Source organism: Mauremys mutica, unplaced genomic scaffold (genome assembly GCF_020497125.1).
Source record: "Mauremys mutica isolate MM-2020 ecotype Southern unplaced genomic scaffold, ASM2049712v1 000298F_np12_obj, whole genome shotgun sequence".
Taxonomy (NCBI): domain Eukaryota; kingdom Metazoa; phylum Chordata; order Testudines; family Geoemydidae; genus Mauremys; species Mauremys mutica.
This window is the reverse complement of record NW_025422903.1, coordinates 214,683-235,978: the sequence shown is the minus strand read 5'-3', so window position 1 is coordinate 235,978 and position 21,296 is coordinate 214,683. Positions and strand designations below refer to the sequence as shown.

The 21,296-nt window shown below is 70.1% G+C and overlaps 1 protein-coding gene across 2 annotated transcripts; it reads right to left on the bottom strand.

Annotated features, from left to right (window-relative positions):
* Window positions 1–71: 71 nt before the first annotated feature.
* On the bottom strand, window positions 72–20,232 carry FGD1 (FYVE, RhoGEF and PH domain containing 1). 2 transcript variants are annotated; one of them, XM_045000372.1, is made up of 18 exons: window positions 18,331–20,232; window positions 14,042–14,215; window positions 13,705–13,894; window positions 11,841–12,261; window positions 11,575–11,664; window positions 9,486–9,634; window positions 8,831–8,987; window positions 8,356–8,494; window positions 8,025–8,083; window positions 7,542–7,688; window positions 7,266–7,358; window positions 6,926–7,005; window positions 6,138–6,168; window positions 5,839–5,925; window positions 5,160–5,285; window positions 4,892–5,038; window positions 4,169–4,306; window positions 72–866 (listed from the first exon to the last, which is right to left on the bottom strand). In XM_045000372.1, the coding sequence occupies exons 1-18, from the start codon at window positions 18,449–18,451 to the stop codon at window positions 621–623; spliced, it is 2,595 nt and encodes an 864-aa protein (XP_044856307.1). In that variant the 5' UTR covers window positions 18,452–20,232; the 3' UTR covers window positions 72–620. The 2 variants fall into 2 exon arrangements, with proteins under 2 accessions (XP_044856307.1, XP_044856306.1); XM_045000371.1 differs by having other exon boundaries at window positions 4,169–4,312; window positions 18,331–20,231.
* Window positions 20,233–21,296: the final 1,064 nt, after the last annotated feature.

The following is a 21,296-nucleotide window of genomic DNA, read 5'->3' as shown; positions in this document are numbered from 1 at the left end:
GGGTGGATGGGCGCTGGCGCCCCCTAGAGGAGATGCCCCCCATTCCCTGCACCTTGGTTGAAAACGAAACGACCCGAACAAAACCAAACCTGTATTAAGAAATCCGCTGACGGCGCTTTAAGAACAACGCCCGGCTCCCAGGGACGCTGGAAAATGGGGGGGGGAGTCGGGGCGCCCCCGTGGACGCGAGGCCGCCCCTAGTGGCCAGCCACTGCATGTCAGCAACAATAAAATAGTCGTGTGCTAAGCGTGTCCCCGGCCCTGGTGCGCGCCGCATGAGACGGGAGTGAGCCGGCACGTAGATCCCGCCGGGGGGGGGGGGGGGCAGGTCGCAGCTGAACAAAGGGGGGGGTTACACCACGTAACGGCTGGGCCTGAACTTGGGGGGGTTCTGCCCGGTGCATGAAGGGATGGAGGGGGAGGGACAGGCCCCATTCCCTGCCCCCCCCAGTCAGCCAGTCCCCGCCCCGGCGCGGGATGGGAGCCGGTGCCCGCGGGGGGCTTGCCAGGAGCCCAGCGCTGAGGCGATGCCCCGCGAGGGGGCGTCTCAAAGTGCCTGAGGACAGTTCAAGTATCGTTCGTTGGGGGGGGGGGGTGTCCAGTCCAGCCCCCCGGTGCCGTCAGGTGCCCTCGGCCCCCTCCTCGGCCTCGGGGATGGGCCCAGGCCCGGGGGGCAGCTCCCCCCGCCCGGCCCGGCTCAGGGCCTCCATCCAGCGCCGCTGCAGCCCCTCCGACTCGGCGCCGAACTGCCAGCGCAGCTGGCTCTGGCGGATGGCGAACGAGTGACGCCGGTCGAGCCGCGCACCCGGCTCCGGGCCCGTCACCTCGAAGCCGATCAGCGGGAGGCTGCGCTGGGCCTTCACGTCCTGGGGGGCGGAGAGACGGGGGTCAGCAGCTGGGCTAGCAGGGGCTGCGGGGCGGGTATCGGGGGCACAGGCAGGGGCTGCGGGTCGGGCGTGGGGGGCACTGGCAGGGGCTGTGGGGCGTGGCGGGCTGTGGGGCGGGCGTGGGGGGCACAGGCAGGGGCTGTGGGGCAGGCGTGGGGGGCACAGGCAGGGGCTATGGGGCATCAGGGGCACTGGCAGGGGCTGCAGGTCGGGAGTGAGGGCACTGGCAGGGGCTGTGGGGTGTCAGGGGCACAGGCAGGGGCTGCGGGACGGGCGTGGGGGGCACTGGCAGGGGCTGTGGGGCAGGCGTGGGGGGCACGGGCGGGGCGGGCGTGGGGGGCACAGGCAGGGGCTGTGGGGCCGGCCGGGGCGGCACAGGCAGGGGCTGCGGGGGGGCACAGGCAGGGCCGGAGGGGCAGGCGGGGGGGCACAGGCAGGGGCTGCGGGGGGCGCCGGCCGGGGCTGTGGGACAGGCGTGGGGGGCACAGGCAGGGCGGGGCGGGCGTGGGGGGCACAGGCAGGGGCTGCGGGGACGGCGGGGGGGCACTGGCGGGGGCTGCGGGGCGGGCGTGGGGGGCACGGGCGGGGCGGGCGTGGGGGGCACAGGCAGGGGCTGCGGGGCAGGCGGGGGGCACTGGCAGGGGCTGTGGGGCAGGCGTGGGGGGCACAGGCAGGGGCTGCGGGGGGGCACAGGCAGGGGCTGCGGGGGGGCACAGGCAGGGGCTGTGGGACAGGCAGGGGGGGCACGGGCGGGGCGGGCGTGGGGGGCACAGGCAGGGGCTGCGGGGCAGGCGGGGGGGCACTGGCAGGGGCTGTGGGGCAGGCGTGGGGGGCACAGGCGGGGCGGGAGTGGGGGGCACCGGAAGGGGCTGTGGGGCGGGCGTGGGGGGCACAGGCAGGGGCTGTGGGGCAGGCGGGGGGGCACAGGCAGGGGCTGCGGGGGGCACAGGCAGGGGCTGTGGGGCAGGCGTGGGGGGCACAGGCAGGGCGGGGCGGGCGTGGGGGGCACAGGCAGGGGCTGTGGGGCAGGCGGGGGGGCACAGGCAGGGGCTGCGGGGCAGGCGGGGGCTGCAGGTCGGGAGTGAGGGCACTGGCAGGGGCTGCAGGTCGGGAGTGAGGGCACTGGCAGGGGCTGTGGGGGTGTCGGGCACAGGCAGGGGCTGTGGGGCGGGCGTGGGGGGCACAGGCAGGGGCTGTGGGGCGGGCGTGGGGGGCACAGGCAGGGGCTGCGGGGGGGCACAGGCAGGGGCTGGGGGGCAGGCGGGGGGGCACAGGCCGGGGCTGCGGGGGGCAGCGGGCGGGGCGGGGGGGCAGGCGGGGGGGCACAGGCAGGGGCTGCAGGGGGCACTGGCAGGGGCTGGGGGGTGGGCGTGGGGGGCACAGGCAGGGGCTGTGGGGCATCAGGGGCACTGGCAGGGGCTGCGGGGCGGGTATCGGGGGCACAGGCAGGGGCTGCGGGTCGGGCGTGGGGGGCACTGGCAGGGGGCATCAGGGGCACTGGCAGGGGCTGTGGGGCGGGCGGGGGGGGCACTGGCAGGGGCTGCAGGACGGGAGTGAGGGCACTGGCAGGGGCTGTGGGGGTGTCAGGGGCACAGGCAGGGGCTGCGGGGCGGGCGTGGGGGCCACAGGCAGGGGCTGTGGGCGGCACTGGCAGGGGCTGTGGGGTGTCAGCGGCACTGGCAGGGGCTGTGGGGCAGGCGTGGGGGGCACGGGCGGGGCGGGCGTGGGGGGCACTGGCAGGGGCTGTGGGGCGGGCGTCGGGAGCACGGACGGGGGCTCTGGGGGGCTGCGGGGCTGGCGGGGGGGCACAGGCAGGGGCTGTGGGGCGGGCGTGGGGGGCACAGGCAGGGCCGGGGGGGGGGCACAGGCAGGGGCTGTGGGGCAGGCGGGGGGGCACAGGCAGGGGCTGCGGGGCGGGCGGGGGGGCACAGGCAGGGGCTGCGGGGGGCACAGGCAGGGGCTGCGGGGCGTGCGGGGGGGCACAGGCAGGGGCTGCGGGGGGCACAGGCAGGGGCTGTGGGGCCGGCGGGGGGGCACAGGCAGGGGCTTGAGGGCGCAACGGCACGGGCTGGGGGGCAGGCGGGGGGGCACAGGCAGGGCGGGGCAGGCGGGGGGGCACAGGCAGGGGCTGTGGGGCGGGCGTGGGGGGCACAGGCAGGGGCTGTGGGGGGGCCTGGCAGGGGCTGTGGGGCGGGAGTGGGGGGCACAGGCAGGGGCTGTGGGGCGGGCGTGGGGGGCACAGGCAGGGCGGGGCGGGCGTGGGGGGCACAGGCAGGGGCTGCGGGGCGGGCGGGGGGGGCACAGGCAGGGGCTGTGGGGCGTGGCGGGCTGTGGGGCGGACTGGGGGGGCACAGGCAGGGCGGGGCGGGCGTGGGGGGCACTGGCAGGGGCTGTGGGGCGGGCGTGGGGGGCACTGGCAGGGGCTGTGGGGCAGGCGGGGGGGCACAGGCAGGGGCTGTGGGGGGCACAGGCAGGGGCTGTGGGGCGGGCGTGGGGGGCACAGTCAGGGGCTGGGGGGCGGGCAGGGGGGGCACAGGCAGGGGCTGTGGGGCGGGCGTGGGGGGCACAGGCAGGGCGGGGCGGGCGGCACAGGCAGGGGCTGTGGGGGGCACTGGCAGGGGCTGCGGGGCGGGCGGGGGGGGCACAGGCAGGGGCTGGGGGGGGCACAGGCAGGGGCAGCGGGGCCGGCGGGGGGGCACAGGCAGGGGCTGTGGGGCCGGCGGGGGGGCACTGGCAGGGGCTGTGGGGCAGGGGGGGGGGCCCAGGCAGGGGCGGGCGGGGGGGCACAGGCAGGGGCTGTGGGGCGGGCGGGGGGGGCACAGGCAGGGGCTGCGGGGGGCACAGGCAGGGGCGGGGGGGCGGGCGGGGGGGGCACGGGCAGGGGCGGGGGGGCGGGGGTGGGGGGCACAGGCAGGGGCTGCGGGGCGGGCGTGGGGGGCACTGGCTGGGGCTGTGGGGGGCACAGGCAGGGGCTGTGGGGCAGGCGTGGGGGGCACAGGCAGGGGCTGCGGGGGGCACAGGCAGGGGCTGTGGGGCAGGCGGGGGGGGCACAGGCAGTGGCTGCGGGGCGGGCGGGGGGGGCACAGGCAGGGGCTGTGGGGGGCTGCGGGGCAGGCGGGGGGGCACAGGCAGGGGCTGCGGGGGGCACAGGCAGGGGCTGTGGGGCAGGCGGGGGGGCACAGGCAGGGGCTGCGGGGCAGGCGGGGGGGCACAGGCAGGGGCTGTGGGGGGCTGCGGGGCAGGCGGGGGGGCACTGGTGGGTGGGGGGGGCGGTGCCCTACCTGGGGGGCCCCGTAGACGTAGAGCACCAGGGGTTCGCTCTGCGGGACGACGAACCAGCCTTTGTGCCAGGCCTTGGCGCCCGGCTCCATGTAGTGCAGGAAGCTGCAGACGACGCTGCGCTCGGCCGCCTCCGACGCCTGCTTCTGCGGGGGCAGAAAGAGCCGGTAGGGCCGGGGGGGCTGCGAGGGGGTGGGGGGCTCACCTCCAGGATGGGGGGCGGCGGGGTGGGGGGCCGGGGGTCCCGGGGGGGGGCTCACCTTGAGGATGGAGTGGCCAGGGGGGAGAGCTGGGGGCACAGCGGGGGGGCTCACCTCCAGGATGGGGGGGCGGCGGAGTGGGGGGCTGGGGGTTTGGGGGGGCACAGCAGGGGGGGCTCACCTCAAGGATGTGGGGGCCAGGGGTTCTGGGGGGGGCGGCAGGGTGGGGGCTGGGGGGGCACAGCGGGGGGGGGCACTCATCTCCAGGATGGGGGCGGACCGGGGGGCGGGCCAGGGGTTCTGGGGGGGACTCACCTCGAGGATGGAGCGGCGGCGCGGTGAGGGGCCGGGGGTCCTGGGGGGGGCTCACCTCGAGGATGGAGCGGCCAGGGGGGAGAGCTGGGGGGCACAGTGGGGGGGCTCACCTCCAGGATGGGGGGGGCGGGCTGGGGGTTGGGGGGGCACAGCGGGGGGGGCACTCATCTCCAGGATGGGGGCGGACCGGGGGTTCTGGGGGGGACTCACCTCCAGGATGGAGCGGCGGCGCGGTGGGGGGCCGGGGGTCCCGGGGGGGCCGTGCAGCGCGGCGAAGCAGCCCCCGCAGACCCGGTTGGGCCGGTTGTTGTCGTAGAGAAGCCGGGCCCGGAACTCGGAGCATTTCCCGCAGACCACCTGGGGGGCCGGGGGGGGAGCGTGAGACCGGGGGGGGGACAGCCCAGCCAGGGGGTCCCGGGGTCCCTGGGCCCCTCCCCCCTGCCAGCCCCCCATCCCGTTCCCAGCCCCCGGGACTCACGCGGCCGCAGGCCCGGCAGTGGTGGCGGCGTCTGGTGAGGGCGGCGAAGGGCTCCTGGCACCGCATGCAGAGCGTCACCTCCTTCTCCCGGATCGGCGTCGGCGCCCGGCGCCCCAGCTCCCGGCCCTGCACGGGGACAGCGACACGGGGGCCTCGCACGCGCACACCGGTCCTGCCCTCGCACGTGCACACACCGATCCTGCCCTCGCACGTGCACCCCCAGGTCTCTCCCTTGCACGCACAGCCCCAGGTCCCGCCCTCACACACGCAGCCCCAGATCTCGCCCTCGCAGCCCCAGGTCCTGCCCTCGCACGCGCACCCCCAGGTCTCTCTCGCACACACAGCCCCAGGTCCCGCCCTCGTGCACGCACAGCCCCAGGTCCCGCCCTTGCACGCGCACACCGGTCCTGCCCTCGCACACACAGCCCCAGGTCCCGCCCTCGCACACAGCCCCAGGTCCCGCCCTCGCACACACAGCCCCAGGTCCCGCCCTCGCACGCGCACACCGGTCCTGCCCTCGCACACACAGCCCCAGGTCCCGCCCTCGCACACGCACACCGGTCCTGCCCTCGCGCGCGCGCACACACACAGGTCCCGCCCTTGCACCCCCAGGTCCCGCCCACACTCATCCATCCACACACGCACACAGAGACACACGTACACACGCGTGTGCGCTCACCGGCGATCCAGCCCAAGGCTCTTCCTCTTCCCGGGGGGCAGCTCCCACCGGCATCTGCTCCAGCTTCAGGATCGTGGCCCGAATTGCCTGGGGGGCAGGGGAATGAGACGGGGAGGGAGGTGCCCCTCCCCCGGCAGCCCCCCTCCGCGGCCCTGGACCCTCCCCACTCATAGGGGGTTGGGAAGAGCTGCGGGGGGCAGTAGAGAGGTGACCCTGAGCTGAATTCCCCCCTCCACCCTGCCCCCCCCGGATCGACCCCATGCTGGGGGAAGGGGGACGGTCCCACGGCCCCCAGGTACCTGGATCCAGTCGCGTTTCTCCTCCTCCGTCCTAAAGGGCAGAAACAGGAACACGGGGGGGGCGTTAATGGGGGTGGGGTAGACGGGGGGAGGGAATAACCAGGCTGTGGAGGGAGGCAGAGGGGACACCAGGCTGGGGGGATATTGGGGGGAGCAGGGCAGATACCGGGGGGTGGGGGGGAGACCAGGGAGAGGCAGGGGGATACCGGGGGCACAGGGGGATACCGGGGGCACAGGGGGGATACCGGGGAGAGGCAGGGGGATATCGGGGGCGCAGGGGGGATATCGGGAGCACAGGGGGATATTGGGGGTGCAGGGGGGATATCGGGGGTGCAGGGGGGAGACCGGGGAGACGCCGGGGGATATCGGGGGCACAGGGGGGTATCGGGGGCACAGGGAGGAGACCGGGGAGAGGCAGGGGGATATCAGGGGCACAGGGGGGATATCGGGGGTGCAGGGAGGATACCGGGGGCGCAGGGGGGATACCGGGGAGAGGCAGGGGATAAAGGGGTCGCGGGGGGGATATAGGGGGCGAGGGGGGGATACCGGGGAGAGGCAGGGGGATATCGGGGGCACAGGGGGGATACCGGGGAGAGCCAGGGGGATATCGGGGGCACAGGGGGGATACCGGGGGTGCAGGGAGGAGACCGGGGAGAGGCAGGGGGATATCGGGGGGCAGGGGGGATATTGGGGGCGCAGGGGGGAGACCGGGGAGAGGCAGGGGGATATCGGGGACACAGGGGGGATACCGGGAGGTGCAGGGGGGATTCCAGGGGGGGTCCCCCTACCTCGCCTGCAGCTCCAGCGAGCGCTGCTTCCCCGACACCAGGAAGGTCTGGGGCAGGTTGATGCCGCTCGACTCCTTCACCTGCGGGACAGAGACGCTGGGACTGGAGCACCCGGGTCAGAAACCCCCCACCGACCCCCCTGATCTGGGGGGGCAGGATACTGGGGCAGTGGGGGGAAGGGGGGATGCTGGGGCACAGGGGCCCAGGGGGATACTGGGGCCCGGGGAGGGGGGGTACCAGGGCACAGGGGTCCAGGGGAGGGGGGATACTGGGGCACAGGCACCCAGGGGAGGGGGGGATACCGGGGCACAGGGGCCTGGGGGCCACGCTCCCCACCCACCTCCATCCCCTCCACGTCGATCCGGGCCCGGACCCCGAATTTCTGGCCGAGGAGACGCAGTTTCGGGACGCAGCACAACAGCCGATCGTTGAACTGGGGAGAAGCGGGTAGAGAGGGGGTCAGAGGTCACCCAGCCCCCCAACTACTATGGGGTCAGAGGTCACCCAGCCCCCCAACTACTATGGGGTCAGAGGTCACCCAGCCAGCCCCCCCCAACCACCCAGGGGTCAGAGGGCCCCCTCCCAGCCCCGGGCAGCCTGCCCCGGGGTCTCTCACCAGGATCAGGTACCGGTCCTGTGTGGTCCCATTCTTGGCCGACAGCTTGAGGATGTGGCCTTCCTTAATGAGCTCGTTAGTGGGGCTAACGATGTCCTCCTCCCCGCCCAGCAGCTCGTACACCTTCAGCAAGGAGTGCATCCGTTCCTGGGGGCGAGAACGGGGGTCGGTCCTGACCCACAGCCTGGCAGCCACCCTGCCCCCCAGCTGGCATCTTGGGGCCGGGGGAGCCTCCCTGTCAGGTGTTATGTGGGGCGGTTCCCAGCCGCCCCGCCCCAGAGGTGGCTGCATCTCGCAAGCCCTCCCCATGCAGCGTTGTGTGTGGCTGTTCCCAGCCGCCCAGCCCCGTCGCTGGCTGCATCTCAGTGCTGGACGGGCCAGCCCCGTGGTACCCAGTCACCCCCTACGCAGCCCTGCCCCGTCCCCCGCAGCACAGAGCCCCCTAGCGCCCAGGCCGGGACTCGCACTCGGACCCCATCCTACCATTTTGCGGATGGCGGCGTTCGAATGCTCTGCTGCCGTCGCAATCAGCTGCAGGGACTCTGCGATCGGGGCAGAGAGATGGGGTGAGTCCAGGAGAGACACCCCCCCCGCCCAGCCTGCCCCCCAGACACCCCCAGAGCCCCCTCGCCCAGCTCCCCGAACACCACAGAGCCCCCTGCCTAGCCTGCCCCCTCCCCAGATACCCACAGAGACCCCCCACTCAGCCAGCCCCCCCCGATTCCCCCAGAGCAGCCCGGCCCCCCCCAACACCCATGGAGCCCTCGCCCAGCCCCCCAGCCAGCCCCTCCGGACACCCCAGTGCCCCACTCACTCTCTGCGTCCCTGCTGTCCGGGGCGCCGGGGGGCAGGCGCTGCAGATAATCCTTCAGCAGAAGCTCGTAACGGGGGATCCTCTGGACGGGCTCCAGCATGTGGTGCTGCAGGGTGAGATTCCCGCAGGCCTCCTCCATCTGCAAAGGGGGGCTGGGAGCTAGGACGCCTGGGTTCTCTCCCCGGCTCTGGGAGGGCAGTGGGGGCTGGTGGTTAGAGCAGGGGGCTGGGAGCCAGGACTCCTGGGTTCTCTCCCCGGCTCTGGGAGGGCAGTGGGGGCTGGTGGTTAGAGCAGGGGGCTGGGAGCCAGGACTCCTGGGTTCTCTCCCCGGCTCTGGGAGGGCAGTGGGGTTTGGTGGTTAGAGCAGGGGGCTGGGAGCCAGGACTCCTGGGTTCTCTCCCCGGCTCTGGGAAGGCAATGGGGTCTAGTGGTTAGAGCAGGGGGGGCTGGGAGCCCGGATGCCTGGGTTCCTCACCTGGATCTGGTGGACAATCAGCTTGAAGTGGGCGGATCGCTCCATCCAGGTGTTGACGAGCTCCATGGCCCGGTCGAAGTTCTTGACATACTCCCCGTACATCTTGAGAAACGGCGCCAGCTTCTGCAGTATGTCCCCGATGCAGGGGTGCCTGTCCCTGGAGGGGCATGGGGGGGGGGGATCAGAGCTGGCGCCCCATGTCCCAGTCCCCACTCCCCGGAGCCAGCCAGTGCCCCATATGGCGTTATGTGTGGCGGTTCCCCAGCCGCCCCGCCCCAGAGGTGGCTGCATCTCGGCAACGTCTCACCCCGCGGCAGGGCCGGCTTTAGGAAGTGCGGGGCCCAATTCGAACAGTTTCGACGGGGCCCGGCAGGGATGACCAAAAAAACCAAACAAACGTGTAAAAAACCAGGTGGGGCTTGTACTCCCCGGGCGGCGCTCTGAGTCTTCGGCGGCGGGTCCTTCACTTGCTCCGGGTCTTCGGCGGCACTGAAGGACCCGCCCCCGAAGTGCTGCCGAAGACCCGGAGCGCCGCCGGGTGAGTGAAACTGACAAAGGCGCCTCTAGCCCGGGAAGGGATTCTCACGGGGCGCGGGCCCGATTCGGGGGAATTGGCCTCCAGCCGGCCCTGCCCCCCGGCCCGTAGCTCGCTCACCATTCCTGCATGCGCTTCTCCAGCTCGGGCAGCAGGAACTGCTGATGGAAGCAGTAGATGGAACAGATGTTGGAGAAAATCCCCATCACCACGTCGCCGGGGAAAGAGCTTCTGCTGCGGGCTTCCTCCAGGAGACGGGCACAGAACACCTGTGGGGGGGACCAGTGAGCACCACAGCGCCCCCTCCCCTCCCAGAGCTGGGAGAGAACCCAGGAGTCCTGGCTCCCAGCCCCCCTGCTCTGACTACCAGCCCCCACTGCCCTCCCAGGGCTGGGAGAGAACCCAGGAGTCCTGGCTCCCAGCCCCCCCTGCTCTGACTACCAGCCCCCACTGCCCTCCCAGGGCTGGGAGAGAACCCAGGAGTCCTGGCTCCCAGCCCCCCCTGCTCTAACCCACCAGCCCCCACTGCCCTCCCGGAGCCGGGTATGGAACCCAGGAATCATAGAATCTCTGGGTTGGAAGGGACCTCAGGAGGTATCTAGTCCAACCCCCTGCTCAAAGCAGGACCAAACCCAACTAAATCATCCCAGCCAGGGCTTTGTCAAGCCTGACCTTAAACACCTCTAAGGAAGGAGATTCCACCACCTCCCCAGGGAACCCATCCCAGTGCTTCACCACCCTCCTAGTGAAAAAGTTTTTCCTAATGTCCAGGGGGTAGGGAGAGCTCAGTGGTTTGAGCATTGGCCTGCTAAACCCAGGGTTGTGAGTTCAATCCTTGAGGGGGCCACTTAGGGATCTGGGGCAAAAATTGGTCCTGCTAGTGAAAGCAGGGGGCTGGACTCAATGACCTTTCAAGGTCCCTTCCAGTTCTAGGAGATTGGTGTGTCTCCAATTATTACCTTATTACCTAACCTAAACCTCCCCCTCTGCAGCTTGAGACCATTACTCCTTGTTCTGTCATCTGCCACCACTGAGACCAGCCTAGATCCATCCTCTTTGGAACCCCCCTTCAGGTAGTTGAAAGCAACTATCAAATCCCCCCTCATTCTTCTCTTCTGCAGGCTAAACAACCCCAGTTCCCTCAGCCTCTCCTCATAAGTCATGTGCTCCAGCCCCCTGATCATTTTTGTTGCCCTCCGCTGGACTCTCTCCAATGTATCCACATCCTTCTTGTAGTGTGGGGCCCAAAACTGGACACAGTGCTCCAGATGAGGCCTCACCAGTGCTGAGTAGAGGGGAATGATCACATCCCTCGATCTGCTGGAAATGCCCCTACTTATACAGCCCAAAATGCCATTAGCCTTCTTGGCAACAAGGGCACACTGTTGACTCATATTCAGCTTTTTGTCCACTGTAACCCCTAGGTCCTTTTCTGCAGAACTGCTGCCCAGCCATTCGGTCCCTAGTCTGTAGCAGTGCCTGGGATTCTTCTGTCCTAAGTGCAGGACTCTGCACTTGTCCTTGTTGAACCTCATCAGATTTCTTTTGGCCCAATCCTCTAATGTGTCTAGGTCCCTCTGTATCCTATCCCTACCCTCCAGCGTATCAACCACTCCTCCCAGTTTAGTGTCATCTGCAAACTTGCTAAGGGTGCAGCCCACACCATCCTCCAGATCGTTAATGAAGATATTGAACAAAACCGGCCCCAGCACCGACCCTTGGGGCACTCCACTTGATACCGGCTGCCAACTAGACATGGAACCATTGATCACTACCCATTGAGCCCGACCATCTAGCCAGTTTTCTATCCACCTTACTGTCCATTCATCCAGCCCAGACTTCTGTAACTTGCCGGCAAGAATACTGTGGGAGACTGTATCAAAAGTCTGGCTCCCAGCCCCCCCTGCTCTAACCACCAGCCCCCACTCCCCTACCAGGGCTGGGAGAGAACCCAGGAGTCCTGGCTCCCAGCGCCCCCTGCTCTAACCACCAGCCCCCCCCCCTCCCAGAGCTGGGAGAGAACCCAGGAGTCCTGGCTCCCAGCCCCCCCTGCTCTAACCACCAGCCCCCACTCCCCTACCATGGCTGGGAGAGAACCCAGGAGTCCTGGCTCCCAGCGCCCCCTGCTCTAACCACCAGCCCCCACCCCCCTCCCAGAGCTGGGAGAGAACCCAGGAGTCCTGGCTCCCAGCCCCCCAGTTCCTGGTACCTGATCCAGCAGGTGCAGCCGGGCGACGTAAGCCTTCTCTGTCTGCAGCAGCTCGCTGGCGATGTGGAAGGCTTTTTGGGGGGCTGTGAGCTGGGGGGGCAGAGGGGGGGAGAGCTATCAACCCCATACACACCTGCCCCAAGCCTCTGCCCCACATGTCCCCACCTCACACACTCAGATCTGCCTTGCCCCAACCCCCCCTCACCAGCTCTCTCCCCTGGCAGTGGGGCCGGGCGCTGGGGGGCGCCGGAGCTCTCAGATCTCACCTCCGGCCCGTTGTCTCTCTCAGCCCGGGGGGGGGCCATGCCCGGCCCTGGCTCCCCGTCGTCCCCGCTCCCCTCGTCCAGGTCACTGTCCACCTCGGAGTCGGGGCCGGGGGGGGGCCCCGGGACGCCCCCCCCGTCGCCCTGCCCCTCGTCCCCCCCGAAGCCCAGCTCCTCGCTGGTGGAGGGGGAGCTGATGCTGTCAAAGCCGCTGTCCCGGTTGGCCAGTTTCCCGCTGGGGGCCGGGGGGGGCAGGCAGGGGGTCTGGTCCCCCCACCCAGCTGGCCCTGACTCCTGCCCCCCCGGCAGATCCCAAAGCGCCAGCAGCTTGGGGGTTACATCGGCTGCGCCGGCCTCCCCAGTGATCGGGGGGTCCGGGCTGGCAGTTGGGGGTGGCTGCTCCGGGGTCGGGATTACAGGGTCCCTGCGGGAGGAAGGGAAACTGAGTCAGGACTCCTGGGTTCTCTGGGAGGGGGGCAGGGTCTGGCGGGTTAGAGCAGGGGTGGGGGGGAGTCCGGACTCCTGGGTTCTCTGGGAGGGGGGCAGGGTCTGGCGGGTTAGAGCAGGGGTGGGGGGGAGCCCAGACTCCTGGGTTCTCTGGGAGGGGGGCAGGGTCTGGCGGGTTAGAGCAGGGGTGGGGGGGAGCCCAGACTCCTGGGTTCTCTGGGAGGGGGGCAGGGTCTGGCGGGTTAGAGCAGGGGTGGGGGGGCGGCCGGACTACTGGGTTCTCTGGGAGGGGGGCAGGGTCTGGCGGGTTAGAGCGGGGGTGGGGGGGGAGCCCAGACTCCTGGTTTCTCTGGGCGGGGGGCAGGGTCTGGCGGGTTAGAGCAGGGGTGGGGGGGAGCCCAGACTCCTGGGTTCTCTGGGAGGGGGGCAGGGTCTGGCGGGTTAGAGCAGGGGTGGGGGGGAGTCCGGACTCCTGGGTTCTCTGGGAGGGGGGCAGGGTCTGGCGGGTTAGAGCAGGGGTGGGGGGGAGCCCGGACTCCTGGGTTCTCTGGGTGGGGGGCAGGGTCTGGCGGGTTAGAGCAGGGGTGGGGGGGAATCCGGACTCCTGGGTTCTCTGGGAGGGGGGCAGGGTCTGGCGGGTTAGAGCAGGGGTGGGGGGGAATCAGGACTCCTGGGTTCTCTGGGAGGGGGGCAGGGTCTGGCGGGTTAGAGCGGGGGTGGGGGGGAGCCCAGACTCCTGGGTTCTCTGGGAGGTGGGCCAGGGTCTGGCGGGTTAGAGCAGGGGTGGGGGGGAGCCCAGACTCCTGGGTTCTCTGGGAGGGGGGCAGGGTCTGGCGGGTTAGAGCAGGGGTGGGGGGGAATCAGGACTCCTGGGTTCTCTGGGAGGGGGGCAGGGTCTGGCGGGTTAGAGCAGGGGTGGGGGGGAGTCCGGACTCCTGGGTTCTCTGGGAGGTGGGCCAGGGTCTGGCGGGTTAGAGCGGGGGTGGGGGGGAGTCCGGACTCCTGGGTTCTCTGGGAGGGGGGCAGGGTCTGGCGGGTTAGAGCAGGGGTGGGGGGGAGTCCGGACTCCTGGGTTCTCTGGGAGGTGGGCCAGGGTCTGGCGGGTTAGAGCAGGGGTGGGGGGGAGCCCAGACTCCTGGGTTCTCTGGGAGGGGGGCAGGGTCTGGCGGGTTAGAGCAGGGGTGGGGGGGAGCCCAGACTCCTGGGTTCTCTGGGAGGGGGGCAGGGTCTGGCGGGTTAGAGCAGGGGTGGGGGGGAGTCCGGACTCCTGGGTTCTCTGGGAGGGGGGCAGGGTCTGGCGGGTTAGAGCAGGGGTGGGGGGGAGTCCGGACTCCTGGGTTCTCTGGGAGGTGGGCCAGGGTCTGGCGGGTTAGAGCGGGGCTGGGGGGCAGCCTGGGTTCTCTGGGGGGGGAGCACTCACCTCTCAAACTTCTCGATGAGGGACAAGACGGCCGTGGAGCCAGCTCCATCCTGGGCCTCGGGGTGCAGCGTCAGGGGGCTCCGGGGGCCCAGGCGGGGGTTGGCCGGGAGGGGGCGCGAGGGGGGTGGGGGGATGGGGGGCGGGGGCCACGGGGGATGGGCGCTCTGGAGGTGACCTGGCTTGGGCGGGACTGGAAAAGGAAAGTGAGGAAAGGGTTAATGTGACCCCGCCAGCGCCCAGCCCCTCCCCCAGCCCCCTCCCCCCAGTGCCTCCCCCAGCCCCCCAATATCCCCACAGCACCTGCCCCTGCCCCCCGCCCCCGCCCTGTGGGACTCACCCTGTGGTTTGGGGCCCGGGGCCCGCCTGGGCAGGGCGGTTCGGGGCTCCCCCCCGGCGCTGTGGGGCCCAGGGTCTGAGCTGAGGCGCTGGGCAGTCTCCGGACGCCAGGGTTCGCTTTGCGGCTCCAGGGACAGACTCTTGACCAGCAGCCGGGAGCCCTGGCCCAGGGGGCCTGGAAAAGAGAAGGGAGGTGGCTGGGTTGGAGGGGGGGGGGGTCCTTCTGCCCCCCATCCCCCGCCAGTGTCACCCCCTCCCCCACCTCTCCACAGCCCCCCCCGGCCGCTCCTTAGCAGGGTCCCCCCCAGTATGGTCAACCCCCACCAGCTGCTGCTGAGCTCCCCTCCTCCACCCACGGCGCACCCCTCGTCTGGGGGGACAAAGGTCAAAGGAGAAAACGGCTGAGCTTGGAAGAAGGGTGGAACAGGGGACCCAGGCGTCCGGGCTCCCAGCCCTTCCCCCCCCCCCGCTCTAACCACCAGCCCCCACTCCCCTCCCAGGGCCGGGGAGAGAACCCAGGAGTCCGGGTCCCAGTCCCCCCTGCTCTAACCACCAGCCCCCACTCCCCTCCCAGAGCCGGGGAGAGAACCCAGGAGTCCTGGCTCCCAGCCCCCCTGCTCTAACCACCAGCCCCCACTCCCCTCCCAGAGCCGGGGAGAGAACCCAGGAGTCCTGGCTCCCAGCCCCCCCCTGCTCTAACCACCAGCCCCCACTCCCCTCCCGGAGCCGGGGAGAGAACCCAGGAGTCCTGGCTCCCAGGCCCACTCACCCCCACTGCTCTCAGCGCTGGGACCGGGGCAGGAAGGGGGAAGTCGGGGGGGGGGAGGGGGGCTGGGATCCCAGATCTTAGCAACAGCCCTGCCCAGGAGACACAAACAGGCGGGATCCCGCTAGGCCGGAGCGCAGCTTAAGGTGGAGGGAACCGGGCATGGGGCCCTGCCCTGTAGGGGGCACCGGCTCTGATCCAGCTCTGGGGGGCACTGGCTGGGGTAGGGGGGCAGGGAATGGGGCAGGGGCCTGTCCCCTCTGGGGGGCACCAGCTCCCGTCTGGCCATGGGGTGGGGGGCTGGCTGGGTTCTATCCTGGGTTTCCTGTGTAACCACATTTCTCTGTGCCTCAGTTTCCTTTGTCTATTCAGGCTGGCAGGTGAGGTATCGTCTCTCATTGGTGGTGCCCCTCACTCCCGACCCGCAGCCCCTGCCAGCCCAGCCCTGCCAGTGCCCCTCACTCCTGACCCGCAGCCCCTGCTCGCCCAGCCCTGCCCCCGCAGCTTTGCCAGTGCCCCTCACTCCCGACCCGCAGCCCCTGCCAGCCAAGCCCTGCCCGTGCCCCTCACTCCTGACCCGCAGCCCCTTCCCCCCCCGGCTCGGTCGGTGCCCCTCACTCCCGACCCGCAGCCCCTGCCCCCCCGGCTCTGCCGGTGCCCCTCACTCCCGACCCGCAGCCCCTGCCCCCCCGGCTCTGCCGGTGCCCCTCACTCCCGACCCGCAGCCCCTGCCCCCCCGGCTCTGCCGGTGCCCTGCACTTCCGACCCGCAGCCCTACCTGGTATCCCGACGCCACCTTAAATCCAGTGGGTGCTGGCAGTGACTTCACCCACCTGGCTGCCTAGTAAGAACCTTGTCAGCCTTGGCACCGCCCCACCCGCCTGTGCCTGAGGGTGTGGGGGAGAGACAGGGCTCAGAGAACCCCCCCACCAGCGCCCCTCACTCCTGACCCGCAGCCCCTGCTCCCCCCCCCAGCCCTGCCGGTGCCCCTCACTCCTGACCCGCAGCCCCTGCTCCCCCCCCCAGCCCTGCCGGTGCCCCTCACTCCCGACCTGCAGCCCCTGCTCCCCCCCCCCGCCCTGCCGGTGCCCCTCACTCCCGACCTGCAGCCCCTGCTCCCCCCCCAGCCCTGCCGGTGCCCCTCACTCCCGACCTGCAGCCCCTGCTCCCCACCCAGCCCTGCCGGTGCCCCTCACTCCCGACCTGCAGCCCCTGCTCCCCCCCCCCCCCGGCCGGTGCCCCTCTCTCCCGTCCTGCAGCCAGTTCTCCCCCCCAGCCCTGCCGGTGCCCCTCACTCCTGACCCGCAGCCCCTGCTCCCCCCCCCAGCCCTGCCGGTGCCCCTCACTCCCGACCTGCAGCCCCTGCTCCCCCCCCCAGCCCTGCCGGTGCCCCTCACTCCCGACCTGCAGCCCCTGCTCCCCCCCAGCCCTGCCGGTGCCCCTCACTCCCGACCTGCAGCCCCTGCTCCCCACCCAGCCCTGCCGGTGCCCCTCACTCCCGACCTGCAGCCCCTGCTCCCCCCCCAGCCCTGCCGGTGCCCCTCACTCCCGACCTGCAGCCCCTGCTCCCCCCCAGCCCTGCCGGTGCCCCTCACTCCTAACCTGCAGCCCCTGCTCCCCACCCAGCCCTGCCGGTGCCCCTCACTCCCGACCTGCAGCCCCTGCTCCCCCCCCAGCCCTGCCGGTGCCCCTCACACCCACAGACCCCCCAAGTTTAGCTGCTCCCTGTGCAGCAGCGACTTGAGGGGGTTAATGAACATCACCAGCCAGAAATGGGGTGGGGGGTGCAGGAGGTTGGGGCAGGGATCTGATGCCCTGGCGAGGGGCCCTGTGGGGGGGGAGGGGGTCAGCAGGACAGGAGAGATGCCTGTCAAGATTGCCCAGGACTGTAGGGGGGGGGGGATGCAGGGGAGTGTGGGTAATATGCAAATATCACCACTGCAGCCTGAACCACAAATCTGAGCCATTCCATCTCAGCCCCTCCCCCGCCAAACCCAGGCATCCTGGCTCCCAGACCACCCCCCCCCCCGCGCTAAGCACCAGCCCCCCACTGCCCTCCCAGAGCTGGGGAGAGAACCCAGGAGTCCTGGCTCCCCCCCCGCTCTAACCACCAGCCCCCACTCCCCTCCCGGGTGGAGAGAGAACCCAGGAGTCCTGGCTCCCCCCCGCCCGCTCTAACCACCAGCCCCCACTCCCCTCCCGGGTGGAGAGAGAACCCAGGAGTCCTGGCTCCTGCTGCTAACCACTAGGCCCCACTTCCCTCCCGGGGGGGGGGGATGAGAACCCAGGAGTCCTGACCAAGCTTCCTCTGAACAATCACGGGGTCTCCCGCATCCCAAATCAGCTGAGCCCATTGGGAACAACAACATTGTGGTTGTTTTGTTTTGCTGGAAACGTGTCGCAAGAGGAGGGCAGCACAGCCAGCCAGCCCCTGAGCCGGGCTAGTCCCCTCCCGCTGGGTCCGCACGGGACCGACACCGACACAGACACCCCCCTCCCCGGGAGTCTTTGTTCCAGACCTGATAAACCTGCCCTTAGGCCAGGCCTTTCGCTCCTCCGTGACTCAGTTTCCCCTCCCACCTCTGTCTTTGGGGCAGGAATTGTTTTCTGCAACTGTCGGGGCCTGATCAGTCCAGGGATTTGTGCAGCACCTGGCACGACGAGGGGTTGATCTCGGTCGGGGGGGGGTGAGGCTGGGAGCCAGGATTCCTGGGTTCTCTCCCCAGCTCTGGGAGGCGAGTGGGGGCTGGTGGTTAGAGCGGGGGGGGGGGCTGGGAGCCAGGACTCCTGGGTTCTTTCCCCGGCTCTGGGAGGGGAGTGGGGGCTGGTGGTTAGAGCAGGGGGGGCTGGGAGGCAGGACTCCTGGGTTCTCTCCCTGGCTCGGGGAGGGGAGGGGGTCACAGAGCCATTCCCCCAGTGATGAGACAGGGTCTCAGGCCAGGGGCTGCCCACCCAGCACCCTGGGACCCTTCCAGCGCCAGCCATCCAGGGCAAGGAGCCGCTCTAATGCCCTGTGCCCAGAGGCAGGACCGACTGGGTGGGGGCAGGGCAGAGTCCAAGGAAAGAGACAAATATCGAAAACCCGGGGGCTGAACATCCCCTGTCACCAAAAACTGCAGCAGAAAGCGTCCCAGACGCCCCCGCTCTGACCACCAGCCCCCCCTCCCCTCCCCTCCCCTCCCCTCCCCTCCCGGAGCCAGGAGAGAACCCAGGAGTCCTGGCTCCCAGCCCCCCTGCTCTGACCACCAGCCCCCCCTCCCCTCCCCTCCCAGAGCCAGGAGAGAACCCAGGAGTCCTGGCTCCCAGTCCCCCCTGCTCTAACCACCAGCCCCCACTCCCCTCCCGCAGCCAGGAGAGAACCCAGGAGTCCTGGCTCCCAGTCCCCCCTGCTCTAACAACCAGACCCCACTCCCCTCCCAGAGCCGGGAGAGAACCCAGGAGTCCGGACTTCCAATCCCCTTCCCTACCTGAGAATCACCCCCACACAGGTTCCCCCTGAATGCAGAAGACGCCCCCCCCCTTACCGGCTCGGTGCCCGCCGGCCCCGCTCTCCAGGTGATAGGAGAACCGCGTGGCCTTGAACTGCTGGGAGAAGGATCCGGCTCGCTCCAGGCTGGGGATCCCGATCATACTGGTCCTCTGCATGTCTGCAGCCCTCCCTCCCGCCCCTCCGGGACTCAGTCCCCCCCAGGAGCCGGTCCCAGGCCCCCCCGAGCCCCGGGGATCTCGGGCCACATCCTCAGCCAGGGGCGTCCGATCCCAACCCGGAGGCTGGCAAGAGAGCGGAGGGCGGGTCTCCTTCGCCAGGGGGGCGCAGACGCCTGCTCCCCCGTCAGCGCCGGGCTGGAGGCATGGGGACGGGTGGGGGGCTGTTTTCTCCAAGGCTGGGGTGGGGGGGTCGGCTCACTGGGCCCCACGCGCCGCTGGCTTGCCGCAAAATCCGCTACCCCCTTCTCCGCCCACGAAACCAGAGCGAGGACGGGGGGAGAACACCCAGCCCACGTGGGATTTCCATCCACGCAGGCTGAGCCACGCAGCAAGGCCTCGGGGGGCCCTCGTCCAAAACGAAATCCAGGGGTTCCTCGGGGTCGGGGGGGCCGCGCTGCAGCCGCGGCAAGAGGCAGCCGCTCCCCCAGCTCGGGCTTTGCCAAACCCCGACCTCTTCGCTCCCGGGAGGGTTTCGTCGGTTGCCTAGCGCTGATTTCGTGTGGGCCGCGCTGGCAACCGTTCCCAGCCAGATGCGACCTCCTCCTCCTCGTCTTGTCAATCCCTCGGCTCCACTCGCGGGTCGCTCCCTGCCCCGGCCACGGCGCCCGGGCCGGTCGACTCCTGCCTCGGAAACTCTCCCCTCCGCTCTGCTCCTCGGAGGGTTCCCATCAGTTGTCACCACCCATCTCCTCCAGGGAGAGGTCGCTCATTGGGAGCCGGGCGTCACCGCTTCTAGGAGTCAGGCTCTGATCTATTTTCCGCCGCTTGGGAGGAAGATCCAGACCGGTCGGCAACTCCGAATTCTTCTTTCGTGCCTTTCAAATCCGGTGTAAACTCCCGTGTTCAGCTCCCCAGCAGCCGCGAGCGTCGATTGCCGGCGGCGTCCGTTTCAAACCAGTCCTGATTTCTTGCCTCTTGGCTTCAGCCTGGTTGTAAACTCCCAAGTCACAAACTAGCCGTAACGGCTGCTGTCTCGGTTTCAGTTCACTCGTAGACTCTGATCTCTTGCTTTGGAAGCGTCAGACCAATTGTCAACCGGGATCTCTCGGTTTCAAACCAGCTGGACGCTCCGATTCCTAAGTTCCAAACCAGGTGTAAACGCCGATTTGTTGGTTTCAAACTAGGTGTGGGCTGGTTTCTCGCTTCGGCCCCAGCTGTAGGGGCCGAGCCTGCGTTTCCGAGGGTTATTGCCTAACAAAAGCCAAGCTGGACGTTGACTCCGTTTCTTCGAACTCCGACTGGCTGGCGAGTCTAAGCAGGGAAACCCACCTCTGGGAGGCCAGGGAGTTTGCTCCCGAGGAGAGGGGGGGAAGCCTCTGAAAGCGGCTGCTAAATCCAGCCCACGGTTTCTTTCCCTGCCTGCACATGGTAGGGGGAAAAATCCCTCCTGCTCTGGGATAAAATGCTTCAAACCACAAGAGATGGGAACAATGGGGGGAGGATTTAAAGGCGCAGAGCCAGGCGCTGGAAAGGAACCACACGCGGCGAGAAACGCCCCTTGATTACAGACACGCCAGACTTGTCTTCGCCGCTGCTCGGGCCTGGTGGGCCCCGGCCGGCCGGATCGGCCCTCGCGCCCCAAATCGCCAGCTGCCGGAGCGTGGCTGGCTCCCCCGCCTGGCCGGTTACACGGAGGGGAGGGGACTGGAGTGAGTGGGAGCTGGGGAGAGAACCCAGGAGTCCTGGCTCCCAGCCCCCCCTGCTCTAACCCACCAGCCCCCACTCCCCTCCCAGACCTGGGGAGAGAACCCAGGAGTCCTGGCTCCCAGCCCCCCCTGCTCTAATCCACCAGCCCCCACTCCCCTCCCGGAGCCAGGGAGAGAAGCCAGGAGTCCTGGCTCCCAGCCCCCCGACCCCCGCTCTAACCCACCAGCCCCCACTCCCCTCCCAGACCTGGGGAGAGAACCCAGGAGTCCTGGCTCCCAGCCCCCCCTGTTCTGACCACTAGACCCCACTCCCCTCCCAAAGCCAGGGAGAGAACCCAGGCGTCCGGTGGCTCAGCAGGGGGGCTGGTGCTGACAAGGGGAGCCCTTTCTCTTGCAGTTAAAGGGAAGCGGGAGCTGCCTGGATCTGGGCCTTTGAATGAAATGCCAGCTGGGCTCTGGAATCCCGGCTATTTCCTGAACTCCTGGATGTGCTTAACACCCGCCACCCCCTCGGCTCAGCCCATGCGCCATGCTACCCGCCTCCCCGGCTCTGGGGAGAGAACCCAGGTGTCCGGGCTCCCAGCCCCCCCCCTGCTCTAACCACCAGCCCCCACTGCCCTCCCAGAGCCGGGAGAGAACCCAGGCGTCCGGGCTCCCAGCCCCCCCTGCTCTCACCACCAGCCCCCACTGCCCTTCCAGAGCCGGGAGAGAACCCAGGCGTCCGGGCTCCCAGCCCCCCCCCCCCTGCTCTCACCACCAGCCCCCGCTCCCCTCCCAGAGCCGGGAGAGAACCCAGGCGTCTGGGCTCCCCGCTCTAACCCACTAGATAACAGCGTCTATACAAAGTGGGCCAACCCCATCTGTGTACAAAGAGCCCAGGGCCAGGAGCTGTTCCCTGGGGGTGAGGGATCGCAGCTCCTGAGACAAGTACAGTCCGGCAGTGGGATCACCCCCTTTCCGCCTGCCAACGCTCTGCTGTTAATCCACGGGTGGCTGTGGCAGGACAGCTCCCCCGGCCACCTCTGGGGCGCAGCGGCTGGGGAACGGCCACACGTAACGTCACGAGGGGACAACTCACCTGGTGCTGAGATGCAGCCACCTCTGGGGCGCAGCGGCTGGGGAACGGCCACACGTAA